At 56.6% G+C, this 24,189-nt stretch overlaps 1 protein-coding gene and 1 long non-coding RNA gene across 4 annotated transcripts in view; one reads left to right on the forward strand and one right to left on the reverse strand.

Annotated features, from left to right (window-relative positions):
- LOC117023522 (uncharacterized) lies at positions 1-23,444 on the forward strand. Its single transcript, XR_004423224.1, has 3 exons — positions 1-133; positions 1,579-1,734; positions 22,348-23,444. It is a non-coding gene; the product is annotated as an uncharacterized LOC117023522 (long non-coding RNA).
- ZFHX2 (zinc finger homeobox 2) overlaps positions 7,922-24,189 on the reverse strand; it is a 28,254-nt gene continuing 11,986 nt past the window's right edge. For 2 of the 3 annotated variants that reach the window (XM_033108372.1, XM_033108370.1), the window contains exons 2-10: positions 19,411-21,485; positions 18,705-19,222; positions 17,933-18,173; positions 16,637-16,708; positions 16,148-16,206; positions 14,247-14,447; positions 13,679-13,805; positions 10,034-13,507; positions 7,922-9,801 (exon numbers count right to left, since the gene is read on the reverse strand). In XM_033108372.1, coding sequence (XP_032964263.1) covers positions 8,819-9,801; positions 10,034-13,507; positions 13,679-13,805; positions 14,247-14,447; positions 16,148-16,206; positions 16,637-16,708; positions 17,933-18,173; positions 18,705-19,222; positions 19,411-21,436 — 7,701 coding nt within the window. In that variant the 5' untranslated portion in view covers positions 21,437-21,485 and the 3' untranslated portion in view covers positions 7,922-8,818. Of the gene's footprint in view, positions 9,802-10,033; positions 13,508-13,678; positions 13,806-14,246; positions 14,448-16,147; positions 16,207-16,636; positions 16,709-17,932; positions 18,174-18,704; positions 19,223-19,410; positions 22,065-24,189 lie in introns of those variants that run through there. The other variant, XM_033108371.1, reaches the window with a different exon arrangement.

Below are 24,189 nucleotides of genomic sequence, written 5' to 3' on the forward strand. Positions count from 1 at the left end.
CCCAGACTCAGAAGGACAGGACATTCCCAAAGAAAAGAGTTTTTCTTCTAAGTTGCTTTTAAAAATATATAGGTGTATATATTTTAAAACATTGCACCCGTTTTGGTGTGAGGGCGAAGGCGAATGAAAGAAGGTGAGCAGGAGGAGAGAGCACAGATGGCTTGGTGGTGGTGTGGTGTGGTGAGTTGTGGGAAGGAGGAGAGGGGGTCTGGTAGAGGTTGGGGGTGGGCAGAATGAAGACCCTGTTTTCCTCTTTTCATTTTGTTGTGGATGGAGAGAGAGAGAGAGAAAGGGGGTGGGGAGAGAAGCGAGACAGATGGCAGAGTGGAGAGGCAGCAGCCAGTGCCGGCACTGCCCAGCCTGGGCGGACCCAGCTCCCCCCCACCCCCTGCCTGCCAGCTTTCCAAATGCCACCCTTCCCCCACCCTCCCTTCTCCCCATCCCCCCCAGCTTGGCACTGATCTCGGAGAGAGAGGGAGGGAGGCTGGGCAAAGAGCATCTGTTCCCTCCATTCTCCCAGCTCCATCGGCTGCCAACCTAGGGCCATCGTTTGCCTCCATCACCCCTCCGCCCGCCTGCCCGCCCGCCTACCCACCCAATCCCAAATGGGTGCTGGATCAGGTGCCGAATCTGGCTGCCTCCTCGGGTATACCCGTCACTATGCATTGCTGTGTGTCTGCCACCGCTGCCTGGCACTCATGGGGCCATGTGTGTGCATGTGTGTGTGTGTGTGCGCATGTACATGTACGCATAAGCGCTTGCTGTATGTGAGCCTCCTGGGCATGGGTGGGGGTTGGCACTGCGGTTGCCAGTCTAGTGTCCAACCAGAAGGACAGGGATGGAGTGGAAGAAGGAGGGGAGAGTTTGGGGCCTGGGAGGGCAGAAGAGGGTGCATGAGCTGCTTCATGCTGCCAGCTTACAGGCATTGGCACTGCAGCTGCCACCCTTGTACCCGCGGAGATGGAAGGAGGTGAATGGGGAGGGGAGCAGCGGCAGGAGCTCTGGGAGGAAGGCTCGGTACCCAGCAGTCATTGGCATCACATCCATCAGGCTGGTGCTCTAAGCTGGGGCAGTGGAGACAGGGGCCCCAGGAGGCGGGGGGGGGGGGGCGCGGGGATGTGTTGCTGGTGCTGTGGTCCCTCTAGAGCTCAGCTCTGAGAAGCGGTGGGACTATGAGGTAGTTAGTCCTCTTCCAGTCTGAGAATGTAGAGTGATGGAGAGAGTAGCCAGGGAAGTGCCAAGAAAGCAGCGAAGAGTCAGGAGGAGGATTGTGCCACTTCTCCCCAGGGAAAGCTCGTTGGGGCTGGCAGTCTGGCCCTTTGTCAGAGCACTGAAGGAGAGGCCAGGGGACCCGGGTGAGGCGGGTGGGTGCTGGCACTGCCCAAGGAGCCTGGCACAGGCTCTGGCATTGTGAGGAATGGGGGAGGATGGCAGTGGCTCTTGCCAATCTGGTTGGTAAGGTGGTGCCAGGAGTGAAAAGGGAGGAGGCGAGGGGTGTGTGTGTGTGTGTGTGTGTGTGTGAGTTGTTTAGGAGAACAGACTTTTTTCTGCCAGGACCTCCTTACCGTTTCCTCTTAGGCATGAGAAGTGGCGCACCAGACCGAGAGAGGCATGAGGACACAAAGGAGAAAGTACGCCATTGCCAAGAACCCAAGGAAGAAGGATAGAGAGGCTGGCAGTCCTGCCTGGCCCCCAGCCAGTTTCCTGCTGAAGATGGCCAACTCCTCTTGCCTGGTCTGTATATGCTACTATGCGGGCATAGTAGGGGAGGGAGAGGCTTGCTTGCTGAGCTGGGATCTAGAATGGGAAGGGCACTTTCTGCGATCCCATTTGGACTCCACTCTAACAAGTGAGGTGTCTGATTTTCTCCCTGGGGCCTCCCTCTCCTTCCCTTCCCTCCACTCCACCCCTCTTTCATCTCTCTGTCACCACCTGGGTCCTACTGCTTGGCACCCAACCAACTAGATGCCGCCACACTTGGCAATGCTGCACTGGCACGTGAACATTGTCTCAGATCCTGGCACTGCGGCAAACCCAACGCCGCCAAACATGCTCACGACCGCCACTTGGCGGCTGTGAGAGAGGGGGCGGCACACATTGGCATCCAGGCATCAGGCAGAGCTCTGCGCTGGGGAGGGCGTAGCATGAGAGGGTGTCCCCTCAGTGGAGCTGAGTCAGGACTCTCCAACCCGCCCCAGCTCCTCCTTCCTCCCAACTAGATGGCCACTCGCCTACCCTCACAGCCCCCAAGAAAGAGATTTAGATGGTGCCACATTCAGTGTTTGAGCAGCTATTCCAAGAGAAGCTGGCGCATAGGGGACAGGGCTCAGGCGAGAGCCGCAGCCAAAGCTCCAGGCCAGTGGACTATACACCTCTGGTCAGCAAGGATAGAAAAAATTCTAGGCGGGTGACATGAGATCCTGGAGAGAGGCCAGCCAGCTGTGTTGTCACAGAGGTGGTGCCAGAAGAGATTGGAAGGGAAGAAGTAGGAAGAAAGAGAGACCCTCAGGCCTTGCCGTTGGGTTGTGGGGTGGTTTGTGCCTGTATGTATTTCATTCTGCCTTGTGCCTTGTGATTGGCTGAGCTGTGGTTGAGATGAACCAGTTCTTTCTCCCCTGTTAAAAGGCCCGTATTCAACAACAGTCCTAGAAAGATGGAGCGGTGCTCTAGGTCTAGAGGTAGGCAGGTGTTAGGAAGACAAAAGCACCCGGGCTTGTCTTTCCAGAAAGACTGTTGAAGGAGATTTTGTGTTTGGGGATTTCTCAATGGCACCCCACTTAGAGTTGGATACATTTCCGTGTCTTTGAAATCCACCCTTGGAAGGGAGACCCCAGATCAGCAGCGAGCCCCGGGAGAGAGGAAGGGCCCCAGGAGCAGCATGCCCAGGTCTGCGGTGACCCCAGCCCTGTGCCGGGGCAGTGCCATCGGTCGTCCCACGGAACTGGACCTTGGGCTTCCATCTGGAGAACTTCCAGCAGGTTGGGCCTCTCCTTGCTTCCTGGGTAGCCAGAGACTGAGGGGCAGCGACTGGGAAGATCTTTGGGCAGAAGAATTGGCTCTGAGTGAGGCCGAAGGAGGCTGGGTGGCTCTGATGCGGGATAGGACCTGCCCAGAGGTGAGCAAAGCTACTGCCCGTCCCGGGCGGAACTGCTTGGAGTGGGGGCGTTCTGATTTCAGCGTCTCAAAGTGGAATGAAGTTTCCGAAGAAGCGAGGTGGTTTCCACAGCAGTGGGGAAAGCAGTGAGGCCATCAGCCCAGGGGGTGAGTGGACAATGTTTATAACTTTTCTCCTGTTCACGAACAACCAACATAAACGGAAGACAGTCAGATTTCCAAAATGTGGGAGGTGGGGGTGATGTGAGGGAAATGGCGCAGACCCTCTGAGGCGATGCCAGGCCACGGTGGGGGCGCGGGGGCAGCAGGGCGGGGCCCTGGACGCTGGAGGGGTGGGCGCAGGTCACAGATGCGGATGGGGCTGAGGAACCTAAAGAGTGCTTCGGAGCACAGATTCACCTCAGGAGTCCCTGAGTCAGAGAGTCTGCGGTGTGGCCCAGGAATGTGCACTTTAAACAAGCACTCGGTGACCCTGACGCAGGTAGACAAAACTTGAGAAACGCTGTTCTGAGAGATGGCAATCACCTTGTAGCACAGTGTTGAGGGACATGTATGTGTGTTTTAGGTGGGGGCAGGAGGAAAACGGGGCGATCGTGGAGTCAAATCAGGCACATTTAACATGTGAGAACTATGCTTTCCATTGACAATAATTATCACAGAAGACGCCCTTAGGGAACACTTTCAAAATTCATTCTTCCTTTCACCCCAGATTCTGAGGGTTGGCTGCACAGTGTTTGAAACCTCACCACTGAGAACCACCGGGTTACGAGCACTGTCAGGAAGTCGCTCTGTGGTCCAGATTGGTGTGGATTCTGTGGCTCGATACAGAATGGGTGCTAGTGACACTTCTCTCTGGAGGCAGGTCAGGGTCCCAGTAGTGGAAGCGGGGCGAGCAGAGTGCAGGGCCGAGCAGGTCGCTGATGATGCTGGCCCGTAAGCACTGGTGGGCTACGCAGTAGTGAGCCCAGCGCAGGTCCTTCAGTGGAGAAGACGTGATGCAGGCCTGGGTATCGGAGCGACTAGATGTGAGGCAGTGCTGAGCTCCTGCTGGTTACTCATTTCAGTGCTTTAGCCATCGTTTGTGTAAGTGTGTGTATGGTTGGGTCAGATTATGTGTGAGTCAGATCCTGGGTCACCTTTCCCACTCACCTTCTTTCTGGTGCACTGATAATCAGCCTGCTTCCCTACTACCTTCTAGTCAGATACCTCTTCATGGCTGGGGAGCGGCAAGAAACCCAGGCTCAGACTCCTGACAGGGAATAATGCCACTTACCCCTTGCCGATCCTTTGTGGGGACAGCTGTCCCAGTCCTCTGTATGATGGAGAATGACGGGATGGGTTGTCACCCAATCATGTTCTTCCCATAAAGTGTAGTCTATCCCTGGGGGATGTTCCCTGGGAATCACTGGCCATCTTTTCTCAAACTCGAACGATGGCCTAGGTCTTCTACACGTCCTCTCCCTCCCTTTTCTTTCATCTGACCTTTCCACAATGTATCCAAGCTCTAATCCTGTAGACCATAAGGCTGGGTCTACACCTTTTCTTGTAGCAAGAGCTTTCTTGGTATTGGGGCCTTTGTTCCTTACTCACTCCTCTAGAAATGTCTCCTCTTGGCTGACAAGTGTCTCACTGTTGCTCCCCACTGGTGGTTTGAGCTTCTCACCGCAGCCTAAAGGGAAATGCTCCCCAGTACCTGGCCTTACCCCTGTGTTGCATATAAGTTTCCTCCTGATTTCTCTTCTACCTCCCTAGTGTCACACTCCAGAGGAATTTAAGGTCCTTTCCCCATGGATTAATGTCCAACATTTGGCCACCTTTCCTGATACTTGGTTACACTTCCTTGTTTATAAGCTTTCCCTACCTACTGTTGTAAGAAGAAAATTGGTATGTATTGGAGGGTGTTTCTGCTGAGGGGAGTGTAGGCGATGGGTCTGGGGCGTGTTCCTTGTTCGGTCTGCCCATGGGGCCTATCCCTGTTGGGATTTGTGTGTATCCCTGCCGCTCTCTATGCATGGTTCTGCTGCCGTCTTCTTGCGTTTCATTGGCGCAGTTATGTACGGAGCTCTATACTTCAGGTGTGAATGTCTCCACAGGGGTGAATGAGTGCACCAGTGAATGTGTCCTAAAATAGATCAGGGTGGTAAAGCTTCGGGGAATCAGTGAACTGTTCTATAAGCCCTACAAGTGGTTAAGGAACAAATAGAAGGAATTAAGCAGGTAGGTGCTACCGTACCTGGAATAATTAGCCTTTTTGGTTCTTTTGCATATGTTTCTGTAAGTACACTCCAGGGGCTAGAGGTTCAGGAGAACAGGTTTCATTTTCTGGCCCTATGGCAGACTCGGCCCCGGGTGGCCACTAAGGCTTCAGATTTTCTCATATTTTACAGACTTTGATTTTTTTCCTACTTGAGAATTGGGTATCTTAAGCCATCCCCACCCAGACTCTGATTTAGAGCAAAGATAGCCAAGATTATTTCCATCTCCTGCCTTCGACGGCCAGTAGGGTGGACCAGAATGTGGATGTTTTAGGGCCCACGAATGTCAAAAACCCTAGGCCTTTGCCCCAAGCCGGGGAAGACCAATCTTAGGAGCCACCGCCTCAGGCTCACTTGAAGGCTGTGGCGTGCTCTGTAAGGTAGAGGTTGCTGTGTCAGCACTTGAGTTGGGGTTAGTCCTCCACAGAAGCAGCCTGGGCGGCTGCGCGTTCACCTCCAGCATTCTGCACAGGGCTGTGCTGACACGGCCTTCTGCCAGCCGGGACGGCCCACTGTGCGTCTCTATAGCGGGAGTGCCGCTGCTGAGGACAGTCTGAGGAAGGGGTTGGGGTAGGGGGCGTTGCCAGCCATGGAGAACAGAGAATGGCACACCCTCCAGAAGCATGTTGGTTGACCTGTCAGCAGAGTCAGCTTGGGGTTTCATCCCAAATTCACAGGGTTCCTGGTAAGGTCAGTTGTTCCTGCCTACTGCTGTGAATGTCCTTGGCATCTCTGGGCTAGGGTGTCTTATCCCAGTGGAAGAGAATGTGTTGGAGGGCCAGAGGAGGAGGGATTGTTGGCTGTGGTAACTCCTGGTGAAAATATTCATGGTTCAAAAGAAAGCCAACCTATCCTGGCTGTAAATCCCTGAACTGCATGACACCACACCTCTAATCATCCCACGTCAGATGTTCGTCAAGGTTTTCTTTAAAACGTTTCCTCTTTTTCGATTTTTTTTCAATTTTATACATAAGTCACATTCCCAGAAAGCACAGAATGAAAAAGCTTCTTTCTTCATACACATGCTGCTAAGAAAATAGTTTTATACACAGAATTTCAACAGGAGAGAGAAGAGGATAGGAAGGGAGGGGTCCAAGAGTGATGCTGAGAGCTGGCGGAAGATGACAGCAAGAGCAAGACCACAGTAGGGCAGTTTCTCTCCTCCTGCCTGCATTTGTAACTGGCATTTTTGGCATCATCAGAATTACCCCACCCCAGTTTGCTAGAGTTGGAGCTTTTAATTTTAGAGATGAACGCGAACAGAAGTGAGATTCACAGAACGTGTGGGGACTAGGGACAGCCACTTTCCCTCTCCCCTCCAATCTTTTCTGCACATAAGCCACTGCTTCTGTATTAACATGTTCACAGAGTAGAGTGATGGAGAGACCGGGAAATCTAAATCCAGGGTTGGCTGAATTTGTGTGTGCATATGAAATTGTAGAATGCGAGTGGAAGATGCCTGAAGGGAGCAAGTCTGGAAGCCGACTTCCTTGTAACGGGGGTCTTAGGGGCAAGGGCAGTGGGAGACACTGTCTGCAGGACTGGGAAAGTTTTGCAGGCTTTTCTTTGCTAAAATAAAACACCTGCTTTTCCACCCTGTGCCCCTTTAGCTGGGCTTTGGGGTTGCCACACTTCCCACCTGATGCTTACAAAGACTATTAGGATAGAGGTGGGGAACCCTCTCCCAGATCATTCCTCTTCTGTTGGTTCCCTTGGTGATATCACCCTATCCAAGAGGCACCTTGTGTTTCCGTGATCACCTTTGCCCACCCACCCCCCAACAATCATCAGTCAGTCCCAGGCCCCCGTGTGCCTCATGACAGGTCCTGACTAATTTGGGGGTGCCCCCAGCAGCTGCTGCTTACTGGAGGTTTTGGGCTGGGGGAGCAGAGGCCAGGCGGAGAACAAGGGGGAAGAACACAGATGAGGAACAAGGGTCCCCAAAGACTTTAAGAAGTGACCAAAAATGTGAAGGGACTGCCAAGAAAGGAAATAGGATTGGGGGTTTGCAAAAGATGTGAGAAGAAATGGGGGTTGGCTATGAGAAAGGGAAGCATACCCAAGAGTCAGAAACCAAACTGCCCCATCTCCCCTTCCTCCTGGCACTATCAAGACACTTTTGGTGACACTTAACTCACAGCTGGGAATAAGGGGGTTACCTGTCCTGATACTCAATTCAGGGGGCAAGGATGTGTCTCCCCAGTCTCCAGGCTCTTCTCCCCATTACCAGCTCCCACCCAGGCTGGTCACAGCCAGGGCAAGGCTGCAGGGCTTTGTCTCCATGATCACTGTTCCCCTGGCAAGGACTTAAAGCCATTTGATCTTCCAAAGATGAGGTGGTTTAAAGAAACCTCTAAAATGGGACAGGGGCAGAGGGGTGACACAAACAGGAAAAAAACCACTTGTTTGATGGGAGAGTTTTCAGGATTTTTTTTTTCCTGTATTTTCCAAGTTTATGTTTCTCTTTAGTTCATTCCTCTGGTCTCTCCATCTCTCTCCTGTGCACATGTGTGCGCGTGCTCTTTTTATTTGGTTGTGTGTGTCTCAGTTTGTTTTTTTTTTTAAAGAACTTTGGATTTGCCGTTGGTGGGCAGCGCCGGTCCCGGAGGCTGGACCCCCTCATGGCAGGGCTGGGACAAGGGCCAGGCCCACGGCTGCTGAGAGGATCTCTGTGTTTAAAGCCTTTGAGAATAAGTTACTGCAGTTCCCGGGGTGCAGGGTGGGGGTTGGCAGAGGGGTTCCTGGCGGCAGCATCCCCAGAGTCCAGGCCACAGGGGGTCCCCTGTCAGGCAGGGAGGGAGGGGTCTGAGAATGAGCTGGGAGCACTCCCCCCACCCAACCGAAAGTTTGGTTAGTTTTATGGGCTTGGGAGCCAACTCGGTATTTGGAAAGTCTGTGAGCGGTATGGCGCTCTAGACAAGGGGGCAGGAAGGAGATGGGGGAGTGGCAGTTTATTTTCCTTCCTGTTTCTTTGTCTGGGTTTTCTTTTTCCTTTCTTCTTCTTCTTTTTTTTTTTTTTTTGGTGTTTTCTCAGTCAGTGGAACAGCATGGGAGAACATGTATTTGCGTGTGTGTTTATAAGAGTTAGGGGTGACTGGGAATTCACTGGGGAACAGGTTGTAGGAAGATGAACCGAGGACAGAGTCTGTGTGCGGTGGGCAGGGCGGACATGAATGAGTAATCAGGAGGACCAAGGAGGGGCGTGTGTCTGTGAAGACGTGGCAAGGACTCGCAAAGGACATTGTGTCTGGGGAAGGGGGTGGGGAGGAGGCAGGACTCTGCTGGAGGTGGGGTGTGTGAAGCCCACTGAGGGTGGGAATTGAAAGATTCCCATGAGGTGGGCAGAGCCTAGGGCTGGGGTGGAGGGATTTGAGCTCCCACCAAACACCCCTTGGAGTAAGAGAGGGAGCCCTGAGGCCCTCCCCTCTCCCGGATCTTGGGTTATCTGTTTATAAAGCTAGAAGTGTAGAGGTAGTAGTAGTTTTAGGGTTGGAGTCCGTGTGAGGTAATCTTGCTTCCTCTTTGGCAAAAGCCACGGCACCTGCCGTGGTGGCAGTGGCGGCCTTGGTGACAGTAATGGGTGGGCCCCCTGGGGGCGGGGCCGCCTTGCGCCTGTGGGCCGAGGAGCGCAGGTGGGAGGCCAGGGCTTCACGCCCGCTCAGCAGCACCTCACATGCCAGGCAGTGGTAGGTGCAGATGGGCACCCGCAGTGGCGGGGGCACAGAACCCCCGGAGCCCCGCCCAAAGAAGCAGAAGGATCTCTGATGAGCAGTGGCCGGGGCCTCCCCGTCAAACGCCATCTTGCACTGGCGGCACAGGTAGCGGTGGGTCACATCCACGGTGGAGATGCCGGTACCGCCGGTCGGCAGCTCGTCGGCCTCCCCGGCCTCCCCCTCCCCGGGAGCAGGCAGTTCTGGAGGCTTCGGCGGCGCCGTGGCTGTGGGCTCAGGGGGCTGGGGCAGGGGCTGGAGGAGGGCATTGGGGAGCAGTCCAATGAGGGTCTGAGGTATCATGGGGTTCATGGGAAATAGCCCCTTCTTCATGCCGTAAAGCTGTTGAAAGTAGGCCCCCTGTAACTGGGGGCCAAAGACAGCTGGCGGGGTGGCCCCCCCGGCAGGGGGTAATGGGAAGGGCAGCAACTGGCCCCCCAACAGGGCTGGGACAGTGGCCTTCAATGCTTTGAGGTTCTTGAGGGCGTCCGTGGAGGAGTTGGTGGGAGCTGCAATTGGTTTTCTCTCCCCAGAGACCTTGTCCCCAGAGGGCTCAGCAGGTGGGCCCGGGGCGGGGTCAGTGGTGCCTGCTGTGGAGGTGTTGGTTTGGTCGCGCACAGGTCTCTGAGGTAAGGGACAGCCTGGGCCAACAGTCTGGACCACAGTGGTAGCAGGCAGGACCGAAGTGGTGAGGCCACGGAGGCCGGCGGAGGCTGCAGGGCCTGGGAAAACGAAGGGTGACGGATTAGCCCCTCCTGGCCCTCATCCGGCCTCACACTCACCCACTCCCGCCACATAGCCTCCGTACTCCCTTTCCTCCTCCGGCTTTCCCCCAAGAGCCTCAGACAAAGGAAGGCCACAGGGGGAGACTGAAGATGGAAAGAGGCAAGAAGGAAAAGGGCACGTCAGAGGGAAATGCTCTGTGAAGTCCACTCCTCCCAACCTCCCACTCACCTGAAGTGAAAGGAGCTAAGCTGCTCAGCGGGGGCTGGGTCAGAGCTGGGCCGGACAGAAGCACTGGGGCCAGGCGAGGCAGGGCTGGGGCAGCCCCAAGGGGCATAGAGGCAGGTGTGGTGGCAGGTGGGGCCTTGGGAGTCTGGGGTGCCTCTGGCGCAGGGGCCAAGTCATAGCACTTGCTTTCACTCTTCAGCTGGGCCCGGACGGCCTCCTTCAGCTTGGCGAGGTGCTGGCGGGAGAAGAGATGGCCTCGGCAGGAGACATAGAAATCATACTTGACATCACAGTAGGGGCAATCTGTGCGCTGGGCTCCCAAGGGGCCCTCACTGCTGCCCCCAGCCCCGCCAGCTGCTGCGCCCTGCAGTCTGGCCTTCTTTTCCTTGGCGCGAGCATTCTGGAACCAGACCTGGATGACTCTCTTGGGCAGCCCAATCTCCTCCCCCAGCACCTCGCACTCCTGCATGGTGGGGGTGCGGTAGGCTTCGTAGCAGGCTTTCATGATCTTCAGCTGCAGGCTGCTCATCTGGGTCCTGTAGCGGCGCTGCCCCATTCCATCGGGAACCCCCGCCCCACCTCCTGGTCCCCCACTAGTCCCTCCAGCTCCAGGGGACTCTGGTTCCGCCAAGCTGGAAGCAGATGAATCACTTAGATCCCCTGCAGATGGACTGCAAGCCTCACTCTCTGGAGAAGCTTTCGCGGGTTCCTCTGGGCCCTCGTCCTCACTGGGGGGAGGGGGAGGGGGGAGAGGGAGAGGCGGCTCTGGTGTTGGGGTGATAGCCTCTTTCCCAGATGGCAGGAAAGGCAGGGTCCCAGCAGCAGGGGTGACTGTCGGGTAAGGAAAAGCAGGTGCTTCTCTCTTTGGGGCCTCCCTCCCAGTCCCATCATCCACCTTGCCCAGCAACAGGTTGAACTTGGGAAAGGGTGCAGGGGTGGGTGTGACAGGGGGCTTGACTGCAGGAGTGGGCACTCCCCCAGGGGTGCTTCGAAACTGGCCTTTCCTCTCCCGGGCTCTGGTGTTCTGGAACCAGACCTGCACCACGCGCTTTTTGAGCCCCACCTCCTCGGAGATACAGTCAAGCATCTTGCGCGTGGGGTTGGAGTCCTGCATGTACCAGCGGTACAGGATCTCCAGCTGCTCGGGCAGGATGGTGGTGCGCAGGCGCTTGTCCCTGGGGGGCTCGCCCTCCCCTCCACCCCCTGCTTCACTGCCTGTGGGGGACAGGCTGCCGTCCTCATGCTTCCGTTTGAGCGGTGGCCCTGGCCCTGGCGGCGTACCTGCCACCAGGGGGTTCCGCTCCCCATACATCAGCAAGGGCAGATCTAGCAGGTGGGGGGCAGCGCTGGGCTGCACAGATGGCAGGAAATGTAGTCGGCGGTGACTGGTCAGCAGGTCCTGGCTGGGGAAAGACGTGGCGCACTGGTCACAGGCGTGGGCCGGAGAAGGCGACACAGGAGCCCTCCCTTCAGGCTCTTTGCCTCCGGCCTTGGATGCCTCTGCCGGGTCCAGTTCTCCCCTGTCTGCAGGTTCTGGTGGTGGGCCCTCAGGCCCTGCTGGGGCTTCCAGGCCCTGCTCCTCCTCTGCATCTTCTTCCTCTGCCTCTTCTTCCTCTTCCCCTCGCTCTGCCTCTTCCTCCTCCTCAGGGGTCTGGTCGTCATAGCATTTCTTGAGGTGTCGCACCAACTCAAAAACACAGGAGAAGGTGGCATGGCAGCGCCTGCAGCTGGACACTCCCCCAGTGCCTCCTGTGGTTGGCACAGACCCCCCCTCGCTGGCATTTTTGCGCGCTTTCTGGCGGGCATTCTGGAACCACACCACCACCACACGGCTAGCCAGGCCCAAGAGACTCGCGAGCCGCTCCACCTCTCCATCCTTGGGGTAGGCACTCGTTTCAAAGAAAGACTGCAGGGCTTGGGTCTGGAACTCTGTGAACTTGGTTCTGGAGAAGCGGCGGCCCGCAGGCACTAGGGGAGGAAGATTCCCTCTGGAGCTCTCTTCCTCCTCAGGCGGCCAGCGTCCTCCTGCCCGGCCTCGCTCCTCGGGGGGACAGGCTCCCCCTGCCTCAGGCTCTGGCAGCAGGAAGGGTGGACCCAGTTGGGGAGCAGGTGAATCCAGAGACTCCTCAGGAGGTTTGGGGGGCTCTGCGGGGCCTGGGTAAAGGCTATCATAGCTCTTTCGAAACTGAGCAGCATAACGACTTAGGGCCTCAAAGGGCAGGAAGCGGCGGTGGACGTGCTCCTCGTGTGTCTTGAGGATGAGCATATTGGAGAAGAGTTTCCCGCAGGCCCCGCAGGCCAACTTGTCCCCACCCCCCAGGGCCTCCGGTGGGGGTGGGGTCAGAGGAGGGGGCACAGCCTGCTTCCCTTCATTGTATTGGATCACCAGCTCAAAGCCGAAGTTTTCTAGAAGGGCTTTGGCTGCAGTACGGGCTGCCTCGTTGGGCGTTGGTTGCGGGGGTGAGGCTGGCCCTGCCTCTGTTCCTTCTTCAGCCATGGCCGGCTGCTCCCACTCCCGCTCAGCCAGCTCAGCCTTTGGGGGCGGGGGCGGGGGCGGAGGGGTGGCCGCTGGCAGGGACAGCAAGGGCGCAGGCCCAGCCAGTGCCAGTTTGGGCCCCACCTTGAGGTCATGGAGGTAGAAGGGCAGGAGCAGCTGCTGCTGCTGGAGCTTAAGCAGGGATTCGGGCACCAGAGGGAAGGGGGGCAGGACGGGTGGGGTGAAGAGAGGGGCTGGAAATCGGTGCAGGTCCAAAGGAGGGGGAGGAGGGGTCAGGAAGGGCAATCCAGATATGAAGCCACTGGGGTCGGGACCCTTCTTCTCAGTGCCCACCTCCCCCTCCGTCTCGCCTTCTTTGGGCTCTTCTTGGCTGCGCTCTGGTCCCTCAGCCTTGGAGTCAGTCTTGGCCCCCCGAGAGCGAGTCTGGTGTAGAACCGAGCGCATGTGGATCTCCAGGGTGGAGCTCTGGTTGTAGGAGACTCGGCAGACGGTGCACTTAAAGGGCTTGTCTGTGGCAGCAGCGCTGGCAGGCGCCGTGCCAGCCTCTCCCCGGGCAGGGCCCGAGGGGTCAATGGCAGCCTTCTTCATCTTGTGCAGGTGGGAGACGGAGTTATAATGGACCAGGAGGATATTCTTCTGCGTGAAGGACTCCTTGCACACAGTGCACTTATAGGGCCGGGCAGGGTCCAGAAACTTGTCCAGGGCAAAGTTGGTGGTCTTCCGATAGGTCAGAGGGTGGCGAGAGTCAGCCGGAGCTGGCTCTGCAGGGCGGGGCTCCCCAACAGGCCCCTCTTCCTCCTCAGCCATGGGGGGTGGAGGAGCCATTTCTTCAGCTTGGGCATCAGGCCGAGGGGCTGGAGATGGGGCTGGAGAGGGGGGTTGGTCAGGGCTTCCTGTGGGCTTGTCTGGGGCCTCAGCTGAGGGCGGGGGAGGCTCAGGAAGAGGATCGGGACTGGCTTCTGGGGTCAGGTGAGGGCCTTCTAGGGGAGAGAAGGGTTTGCAATGAGAAGGGAACGTTGTTTAGGTCGACACCACCCACTCGTTATCTAGGGCAAGTGGTCCTTGCCTCGGGTGCCTTCAGACCGTCTTGGTCTGTGGAGCCCAGGTCCCCTTTCCTGCCACCTTGGGAGGTTTGCCATCCCCTTCCATACCTGCTGCCTGGTCTCTGCTGGGTACAGGCTCCGGCCCGGGAGCCAGGGGCTCTGGGCCATCCCCCAGAGGGCTCAGAGTGGGCCCGGGCAGCACTTTGGTCGTCAGTGGCATCTCTACAGTTGTGGCCTGTAATGGAAGAAATCCCAGTGACTTCCCCCCAACCCACCCACCCTCCCCTGTCCTCTGGTTACTCCTCTGCCTGTGCCCGGCCCCTTTCCATGGCTCTCACCCCGTCTCTGGACAGACCTCCCACCTAATGTCTGTTTTGCCCACGGAGCAGAGCGCCTGGGCTGCAGCTCTCCTGTCTCGCAGCCCGGACCAGCTGTTGAACAGCTCTTCTCAGGATCTAATAGAAGTTAAAGAAATGCTTAGCTTCCTCGCAGGCAAGCAAGGCAGCAAGATAAGCTCCACTCTGAGGTTCCCTCCAACTCTAAAATCCACCTTTACATCTGTGAAATGCTGTTTCCTTCCCCAGTGCACACACTTGCAATAGCCCTGCCTCTGGCTCCCCTCCTGCCCGGCCCTGCCAGGGCCTTCGGGATGGGTCCTCCCACAGCCCGGACTCACCACAAGCAGCAGCTTCTCCACACACTCGGGCACCACGTTGTGAAGGTGACTCAGGTGGAAGTGCAGGGCAGGCCGGCCCACCAGCTGCTCCTGGCACAGCGGGCACCTGTACTTGGGCTGCACTGCATGCTGGGAGAGTGCGTGAGCCCTAACCTGGTCAGACTCGGGGCTCAGGAAGCTGCAGTATGGACAGCAGTATACCTACGGGCACATGGGTGGTGGAGGGGGTATCAGGGAAGGGTGGGACCCACCGTCCCTCAGCCTTTGGGCTCCTGGGCACAGCACAGTGCCCCACACCCCACTTAGGAAGAGGGAGCCCAGTAGCGAGGTGTCCCCATGCACCCAGCCACAGTCCTGAAAGTTGGCTCCTTCCTCGTCCCCAGGGGCTGGAACAAAGGCCCACGCCAGGCTGCTGTCCTGCCTTTTTCATCCCTGTCCCGCCATCCTGGCTCGCCTTGCTTCCCTTGGTCTGTCTTTCCTGGTCTCTGCTACCCTACTCAGTTCTCCAGCTGACAGCGTGGCCCTGTACCTACCTCCCCTGGATTTAGTTTTCTTTTCTTACCCACCCCCACACTGGCTGTATCTTCTCCCTGAAACGGCTCCCCTGCCCTCTCACATTTCCTGGACCCCGAGGCCCCCTCGTCCCTGCCCACTCTGCCTCCCCAAGATCCCTGAACTAAGTGTCTCAAGTAGGGGCCCTCCCTACCTGTTTGCCCAGAAGCCAGTTCATTCTCCCTCAGAGGCTCAGCAACTCCCACTTTTCTTTTCCTTCCTTTTTTTTTTTTTTTCTCTTTTCTTAATATAAACAAATGCCATAGCTCCCCCAGTGGCTCTGGAAAATTCTGGCCTGGCTCTGTTGGTGCATTCCCGCCCACACCTCTGGAGGGTGGGGCTGTGGAGCCCGGGGTGGGGTCGAGGAGGCCCCTGTTTCCACCTTAGTCACCTGACTGCCTGACCTCCAGCCTGCATTTGTCTCCCTGGCTCACTTCCTCTCCTGCTCCCTTCGCCAGGGGTCCAGGCCCACATGCCAGGGAGGGGATGGCCGTAAAGGAAAGGTATCCAGACGCTCGTCTGAATGCACCTGGGCCTAGGAGCAGACATCTGCAGTAGGTCTTTTGGGACAGGAGTTAGGAAGAAAGGAAGCTGAGGACACAAGCCATCACTGCAGCAGTTTGCAGGAAGGCAATCGTAATAAATACTGCATATCGCAGTCAGTTTGGAGAGCTGTGAGGCGCAGGATGGTACCAAAGGCTGGGAGTCCTCTCAGAATCAACAGGTTCAGGCCACAGAGCTGAACTACTCCTGGGGCCTGCCTAGGTCAGGCAGAGGCCTGAGTCCTGGAGACGGAGATTTTCAGGGCTGGCCATCGGTGTGAATCATCTGGGTTGGTGCCTCTGCCCCCAGGAAGGAGGTGCCAGGACGGTTCCATCCAGGCTCAGGGCTTTCTGTAGGAGACGAACATCCATGTCTAGCTGTCTTTCTGCTCCTAACAGGAATAAAGACCTGGGCGGCCGCTAGTTTGTTGTTTTTGCCTTTCTCTACTTTTTTTTTTTTTTTATCTTTCCTCCCCTCTTCCCTCTGCCTACCTCCAAATCTTTCCTGTCCTCAGTACAGTTTCTCTCATCACCTTTCCCTCAAATGCCTGTCATCTCCCTCTATATTCTGCCCCTGTGGGCCAGCTCTGCCCCGTGTTGGTGCTGAAATATGTAAGTGGACCTAGGTGGAATTTCTTAAATGTGTTCTGAGCGAAATAAGTCGCAAGCGTGACAAAATTAGGTCTACCTTTGGTCTGAAATCTGTCTGTAAAGCTCTGCTGATTAGAATGTCAGCCTTTAGCATATGAACAGATCTCAGTAAAATTAGACCCCCCCTCAGCTCTTCCCAGTTACCCCAGTTCTGACCGTGGTCTGGTTCGCACTGTCTCTGGGAGGCCCAGTCTTGCTCTCTGCCTCTTCAGAAGCTGAAGATGAAAGGAGAGGAGATTAAGAGACGCTGACAGCCCTCCTTCTTCCTTTCACAGACGGCCAGCCCTTAAGATGACCTGATTTGTAGCCGAGCTTCCCCAGGGCTGAGCTCTGGGGAAAGGGAGAAATCTCGGGAAAGTACAGAGCAATACTGAGAACAGCGAGGGAAGGCTTGGCAGAGCTGACCCCAGGTTAGCGGGATGGCCAAGGCTGGGTTCTCAGAACAGAAGCTCCTAGCCTTCTGTGGCTCTTGCCTCCTTTCCCTCTGATGAGCCCTTTCTTTGAAGCACTTTGGCTCCTCTATCACAGGAGGCCTTGCTGGGCGTCTGGATCAATGCAACGTCTCATTAGCCTCTCAGAACATACGAGGACTGGCGAGTGGGGAGGGCAAGGGATGGAGGGAAACGGACCCGATGAACAACTCACCCAGTTCCGTCTTGGTCTGGGCATCTTTCTCAGAGGTGGGATGCTCAGCTAAAGGGGTGACAGGAGCCTTTCCTGTGTAGAACGAGGGGTGAGTCAGCTTACAAAGATGAAGTGTCGGGAAAGGGAAGACAAAGGCCATGGAAAGCAGGACAAGCAGCCACACAATGAAGGAGAAAAATGGATGGATGAATCAACAGGCAAGGGAGGACAAAAGGAAATACAGAGGATGTCGGGCCTTAGAAATCATCCCTGTGAGGCCAGCCCCTGTTACTTAAAGACGAGCAAATAAATCCAACAGTAGGTGACAGATATAGGACCAAACTCGGCTCCCTGTCTTGACTGATCCTGGAAGCGAGGGGCCCAGAGATGTAGAGGGAGGGGTGCTGAAGAAGGAAGGTGAGGTTGGATGAAAGCAGCTTCGGTGAGCAGGACGCGGCAGGTCTAAGTGGGAGAGGAGATTACCGCTCAAGTAAGAATTGACAGATGTGTAGGAATTTATTTTCGGTGGCGGCCTAATTAAAGTGTTAAAGTTCCTTAACTCCATTCAGCCCTGCGCCAGGATCGTTAGCTATTGATCTGGGCCCCTCCGGCACTTAACTCCAGCCAGCATATTGGCAATTCAATTAGCGCCAGTCAGTGCTGCTTGTTCCTGGCTCCTGCTGCCCGTGCCCACCCTCACCCACCACTGGCCTCTGTGTAGCCCGGACGCCCCTGCCCACCCCTCGCAGCCCTTTCAGGGACCTCTGCACCCTCTGGATCAATGGCACCTGGTGGGTTCTTCCCAGTTTCTGCTGGTACAACCTGAGCTGCCTAAGGAGGACCCTCATGAAGCCCTCCTAGGAGACAGGAAGGGGCCGGGGAGCTGCCAGGGGCTTCACTTCCCTTCTGCCTCAGGCCCTGCCCAGAGCTCCCATCAGCGTCTGACATTCCTGGCCTGTTCTCGTCTATCTTGCTGCCTCTCCTTCCTGACTAACTCCTGTCCCCCACCCACTTGACATTACTAGGACACTGTCACTATTCGGAATCACTGGGTGATTCCTCTTCACCTCTTCCTGTTCTGTTCTCCACCAGCAAAGTCCCTGCCCTTCTCTGTCCCTCCTCCCTCCAAACCTCTTCACTGCGCAGCCCCCGCTGTTCCAGAGATCCAGTTCTGTCACCCCTTACAGCTCCTCCCCACTTGCTGGTGAGTGCCCACAGATCATTCCTCCTTCCTTGCAGCACTTTCTCATCAGCCCCCCGGCTCCCCAGCCAGCTGCCCTCCCTGCCCCGCCCCTTCCCTCCAGTCTCCTCCCTCACCAGGAGTCCGGAGCTGCCCATGACTGAAGCTCAGGATGCTGTGAAGAGCTGAGAGCCCTTCCTCGGCCGCCGGGCCACTGTGTAGCAGCTGCAGGCGCCTCTGGGCCTGGGCATCTCGGTGGGCCGGTGCTCGCAGGTGCTGCAGCACAGCCAGGCGGGAGGGCGTCTCCCAGGCACACAGCAGGCAGCGGAACAGCCCTAGCTCTGCCCCTGCCGTTGCCCCCTCCATCTCCAGCAGAAACTGGAAAGAAGGAAAAAGGCGGCTCAGGCCCGGAAGGAACGGACATCTGCAGATCTCGGGGGTCTTTTGCTTCTCCCCCATAGGCACCTGACCAGCAGCAGGTTCCCGCCCCACCCAGCCCTTCCACCCTCCAGCCTCTTCCCTTCCCTAAGGCCATCTGAGTATTGCTGCTTTTCCTGCCCCATCTCCTCTTCCTCCTAATAATCCTAGACTCCCTCCTAGTTTTTGAATGAAATCTGGTTCCATTGTCAAACTTCTGGTGACAAGATGGACTGAGCAGAGGCTGCTCCCTCCAGCTGCAAACACCAGAAAAGCTGAATAAAGTCTTGGATTCACTTTTTCAGAGTCCACCATCCTTTGGTCTCTTTCTCCACGTCTGTCTCTAAACTATTTATGACCCTGGGCCATGTGGGCCTTTTTCTCCAGTTCTGCCACCCTGGGTTCCCCATCGCTGTCCCACTCTGCATCTCCGTCCTGTCTCCACTTCCCTCTATGCAGAGGCTCTCTGCGCGGCCCTCCTGCCCCTCTCACCTTATAGACCTGGCTGTTTTCTTCATGGGCCGCGCCCCGGGCATGCAGCTGCATCTTCTCCTTGCTGTTGGACTCAAAGTCACAGATATTGCAGCGCAGGTGCAGGGTGGGGACAGACCCATAAGGAGTCCCATCTCCCAGGGGCACAGGGGAGAGGGTGCCTGTGGCCCCACCCCCCTCCCTCAGGTGGGCTGCCAGCTGGTATTTCTGAGCATGTTTGTCAGTCTTGAGGTGGAGTTGGAAGTTGGCCTTGAGCTGGGTGCCATAGCAGCAGAGCTTGCAGCGGTGGGTGTCACCGGCTACCTCCTTCCACTCGGCCTCGGGGAGGCTGCGGCCCACGCTGCAGTGGTACAGCAGCAGCTCCAGGTTGTCTGTGCTGAAGGCCTGGCACACGAGGCAACGGAAAACCTTCAGGGATGGGCTGTCTTCTGGGGGTGGCGAGGTGGGCAGGCCATCGGACAAGGAGCTCAGGAGCTGACTTTGAGGCAGGTGGGCGTCCGGGGAGAGGCTGCCAGGGGCTAGGGGACAAAGACAGATTAGAGGCCTGAGGAAAGAGTGGAGCAGGGTCTGTCCGGTCTGTAGGAATGTAGGTGGCAGGTAAATGAGGATAGTGCTGAGGGCGCTGGGATTACCTAAGTGGGCGGCTGGGCCTGGGGAGTGAGCAGGGAAGAGACGTTGGCCCTGAGAGGAGGCAGAGGGAGCTTACCAGGTGCGGGGAACTTGCGGGCAGGTGCTCCAAGGTGGTGGAAGCCATTGAGAAGCAGCTGGGCTTCCAGGGGCTTGTCTGACCTCAGCCCGGGGCCAGGCAAGGGAGCCTGGGGCTGCCCTAGGGCCTGGGGCCCAAAGTACTGGAAGAGTTCAGGGGGGGTGGCGGGGGCAGCCCCTGCTGGGGGCGGGGGGCCTGGCCCCACCAGCCCAGGTGGCAGGCCCAGCGGCAGCCCCTGGTGGAGCATGAGGACATTCTGCATGTGCTTCTCAGAGGTCATGTGGATGCGCAGGTTGCGCGAGATGTTGGTCTCATAGCTGCACACCTTGCACTGCCAGGAGGATTTGGTCTTGGGCTCCTTGTCCCCTGCGGGGGGTGGGAGCGACGCCTCTGGGGAGCTTCCCTGCCCACTGGGCCCCGCCTGGAAGCCCTGAAGGTTGGCCAGGTGTTTGTCAGACTGCATATGGATGCTGAGATTGCCCTTGGTGGTGGTGGAGTAGTTGCAGACATCGCAGCGGTAGGGCTTGTAGCCACAGTTGTAGCTCTCTCCACGGGCGAGGCGGGGGTGAGCCCCCCCGGCGCTGCAGTAGCTGCAGTGACTGTTGCTCTCGGGATGCTTCTCCCGCATGTGCACATCCAGGGTCTGCTGGTACTTGTAGTGCCAGTTGCACTTGGGACATTTGAGCGTCTTGCAGGAGTTGCGCGAGTGGAGCAGAGACATGTGACTGGACAGGCTGAGGCCCTGGAAGGCTGCAGGGGCTGGGGTGTAGTCGTCGGCTAGGCGGTAGGGCTGAGGTGGGTCACTGGGGTCTTCGGGGGAGCCCACTGGGGCGGAGAGAGTGCCCCCCTCCTTGGAGGTGGGTGAGCTTTGGTTGAGTGGGGGGCAGAGCCCTCCATCCTCTTCTTGCCCCTCAGGGAACCAATCTGGCCCTGCCTCGCCTGCTGCCGTTGGCAATTCTTTGGCTTGGGTTGGGCTCGGGTCCCAGGTGGCTGGGGTTGTGGGTGGGGAGGGAGGACTGAGGGCCATGATTTCTTCTGTGGGCAGGACAAGGGCCTGGGCTTCTGCCTCAGGGGGGCCGTCCTCAGTCAGGGCTACATTCGCCTCAAGGTTCACTGTGCTGCTGTCAACGGGGATTTCTAAAGGGGGGTGAGCAGGCTGTTTTGGTTCCAGGAAGCTTAGGAGGGCCATGCAGCCCTCGTCCCCCTCCTGGATCACGGCTGGGTTGCCCAGCAGGCCCTGGTGTTGAACAGGGGTTAGCTTCACCCCATGAAACTCTGTGTGACCCATAAAGGCCTGGGGCCGGCTGAAACCCAGGCGGCACAGGAGGCAGAGCCAGAACAGTGCCCTGTGGTCGCCCCCCCTACTCCCCGTGGGGCCATCTTTGGGATCTCCGGGTGGGTTTGGAGCCAGCTGGTAGCTCCAGAAGGCTCCATCCCTTTCCTCACAGGCGGCCGGAGATGGCGCTGAGGTATCATGGGACAGAATTTGGTCAGAAGAGCTAAAGCCTTGGATTGGGTCAAAGCCATGTTGGATGTGAAGGGCAGTGAGGTGTGCGGGGGGCGGGTGGGGTAGGCTGGGCTCTTCCTTGATGCCCACCTTGCCCCAGGGGAAGCCCTTTGGTAACAGGAGTTCACTGCCACCTGGCAGCTTGGCTACTAGGCAGGCCTCACTGCCAGCTGTGAATAAGTGGTTGCTTAGGTCCACAGGAGGGAGCTCTCCTCCTTCCTCCTCCTGCTCCTGGTCCTCTTCCACCCCCAGGTCCTTTGGTGGGAAGCCACCACAGCCGGCCTCTCCTTGGGGCTCCCCAATCTCCTTTGGTGGGACGAGGCCACAGCCCGACTCCAGGGACTGCCCCCCTGGTTCTGAGGGCCTCATGCTCTCAGAGGTGGAGGGGGCAGCAGGGGGATCTTTGGTGACAGGATCAGAGGGGGTGCCAGGGGAGGAGGTGTCCGGTGGCGGGGACGGGGCATTGTGCCCAGGGGAGGAGGTGGTGCCAGCGGTAGAGGATGAATTAAGGGTGGCCATGGCAGACGAAGGAATGCTGGGGGTTCATTTCAGCGTGACAGCCAGTACACTGCAGGGGAAACACAGAGAGAGTGGCACTGTCAGGCCGCAGCGTCGGGCAGACGTCAGCCAGGCAGTTGACTCTCCTGATCCTCCAGCTCCAGCCTCCACCCTGAGCACCAGACTCAGGTATCCATTTGCTAACTTGAAGCTTCACTTGGTGTCTAACAGGCTTCAAACTTAACACGTCCAAAATCAGAACTCTTTATTTCCCCCCTGAATTTATTCTTCCCCCTCTTTCCTATCTCAGAATTTGGTACCACTATTTATCTGGTTGCTTAGGCTGAAAACCTAAAAGTTTTCTCTTGCACCCACCCATGTGCAATTCAACAGCAACCTCTCAAACGTGTGTCGTATCCCTTCATTTATCTTCATCTCCACCAGCACCATCCGGGCCCAAGCCATTGTCATCTCTTTAACTCTCGATTATGAAAACTGGCAAACATGTCAAAGTAGCCCTATTAATATAAGGCACAACCCTCAACAGTCACCAGCTCACGGCCAATCTTGTCTCATCTGTATCCTCACCCACTGCCCCCTTTTCCTGTATTGTTTTAAAGCAAATTTCAGGCCTCATAAAGAATTGTCTTTTAAAATGTAAGTCGTACTGTGTTCTGCTTTAAACCCATCAGTGATTTCTCACTGCGCTGTGAATAAAATCCAAACTCCTTTCCCCATCCGCAAAAGGGCCTATGTGACCGGCCCTCCGCCCGCCTGGCTGGCTGCAGCGCACTGGCCTTCTTTCCGTTCCTCAAACACACCAAGACCATTCCTACCTTACAGCCTTGCCCCGGCTGGTCACTGCCTGGAATGCTTTCCCCCCAGACTCCTGCCTGTGGCTCCTCATTCAGATCTCCCGCCTCTTTCCACAGGCTTTCCCTCTCCACAGAAGCTAAACAGCCCCACAGGTGACTTTTGCAGAGATTTAATCCTGCCTGATGTTTCCTGGTTTACTCATTTCTCCCTCCTAACGTAGAAGGTAAGTTCCATGAGAGCAGGAACTCTCTGCTTTGTTTATTGCTCTGTCATCAGCACTGACAGCGATGCCTGCTACAGCGTCAGGAATGTCTGTTGAATGAAGGAGCTCTGGGAAAGACCTGCAGATTTTCAAAGCCCTGAAGAGGAAATTTCCCTAAGTCAAGGTCCTCTTGACAGAGAGGTGACTGTGAAATTGCCACTGGCCTGTAGGCACCATGTTGCTCACAGATGCTTTCCAGACCCATCTCTGGTCACAAGCATGTGGAATTGGTGGGAGCTTCCCTGGCCAATTGAAAGACAACAGCTTTCATGTGATTAGCCTCCTCCCCAGAGAGAAAAAAGGTAAATAATAGTAATAATATTACTAATAGCTATTAAGGTATATATACCATGGTTGGTCCTGGCACTGTGATAAATGCTTTACATTAATTTTCTCATTTAGTCTTACAACAACCTTATTTTATAGATTAGGCAGTCAAGAATCAGAGAGGTTGAGTGAGCTGCTGATGGTCACACAGCTCCAAGGTGGTGAAATTAGAAAAGGGTTGGTGGGGCAGAGCTATACCCTAAATTGTGGCCTGGGCTCCTCCATCCGGTCAGACTGTGCTTTAGACACAGTACAGGCAAAATGGGCCTCCACAGGTCGACAAATCAGAATTCCTGGCACCCTCTAGCTTACTAGAAGAACCAAGCCTTCCACACTGCTCCCAACATTTTTATCTTGACCGCCCTCCTTCAAACTCCCCAATTCCCCGTGCCTCACCATCCCATACTTCTCCCAATGTCCCAAGTCGCCTATAACCTCTCCAATTATTAGAGATACCAGCAGATCTCGAATAATTAAACTTTCAGCGCTCGGGCCAGAGTGCTTCAGGGAAAGGATGAGGGGTATGGCCTCTCCTTCTTTCGGCTACTTCTAACCTGCACCTCCAGATGCCTTGATTGGGACTGGGTCCTTGGTCTGGCCCCATCCAGCCAGCACGCCCCCTTCCCATTCCCTCCTCCTCCTGGGGGGCTAGCCAGGCGTGAAGCCAAACCATTGCGGAGCTCGGAATGGGGCTGGATCAGCATGCTAATGAACATGCAAATCAGCACCTGGGCCAGGGGTGGAGGGGATTGGTGGGGTAGGGGGGTGGAGAACTAAAAGGGAAGTAAAGGAATTAGATGGAGGGGAGTCTATCCTAGATGAGCAGAAAGCAGCAGCCCTGAAGTTGTGGGAGAAAGGATTTCTCCAGAATCCTTGGTGGTGATGGGGGGTGGGGATAATTAAGTATGCTGGTTTGTGAGGCTCTGACCTTCCACTGTCACCCCCACAGTGGGGCCCACCTTGAATGGACCAGGCAAGAGGGGCCTCTCCGGGCCCTGTGGCTGAGGGCTGAACTGGGTAGGTGCTGTCTCCCCAAGGGCTCACCCTCCGACATCACACCGACCAGCTCCTTCTCCCTGGCTCCTCACGACTCTGGATCAAACTTCAGAGGAGTTCAGAGGAGGACTAGGAAGACCTAAGCCCCAAATCCTCTCTCCAAAGCTGTTACTTCCCAGGATTGGAAAAAAAAAACCCACAGCTGATTCATAGCTAGAAACCAAAGGAGCTTAGCTTTGGGCCAGCCTGTGGCAGAGATGCAGACGGCTGAGGGTAGGTCGGCAGCTGTTTAAAATTGCAAATCTTTTCCCCACCTCCCCACCCACCCCTCCTCCTCCTCAGGAAAGAATTTCAATTGCAAATTTATCTCTGC

Source organism: Rhinolophus ferrumequinum, chromosome 6 (genome assembly GCF_004115265.2).
Source record: "Rhinolophus ferrumequinum isolate MPI-CBG mRhiFer1 chromosome 6, mRhiFer1_v1.p, whole genome shotgun sequence".
Lineage (NCBI taxonomy): Eukaryota > Metazoa > Chordata > Mammalia > Chiroptera > Rhinolophidae > Rhinolophus > Rhinolophus ferrumequinum.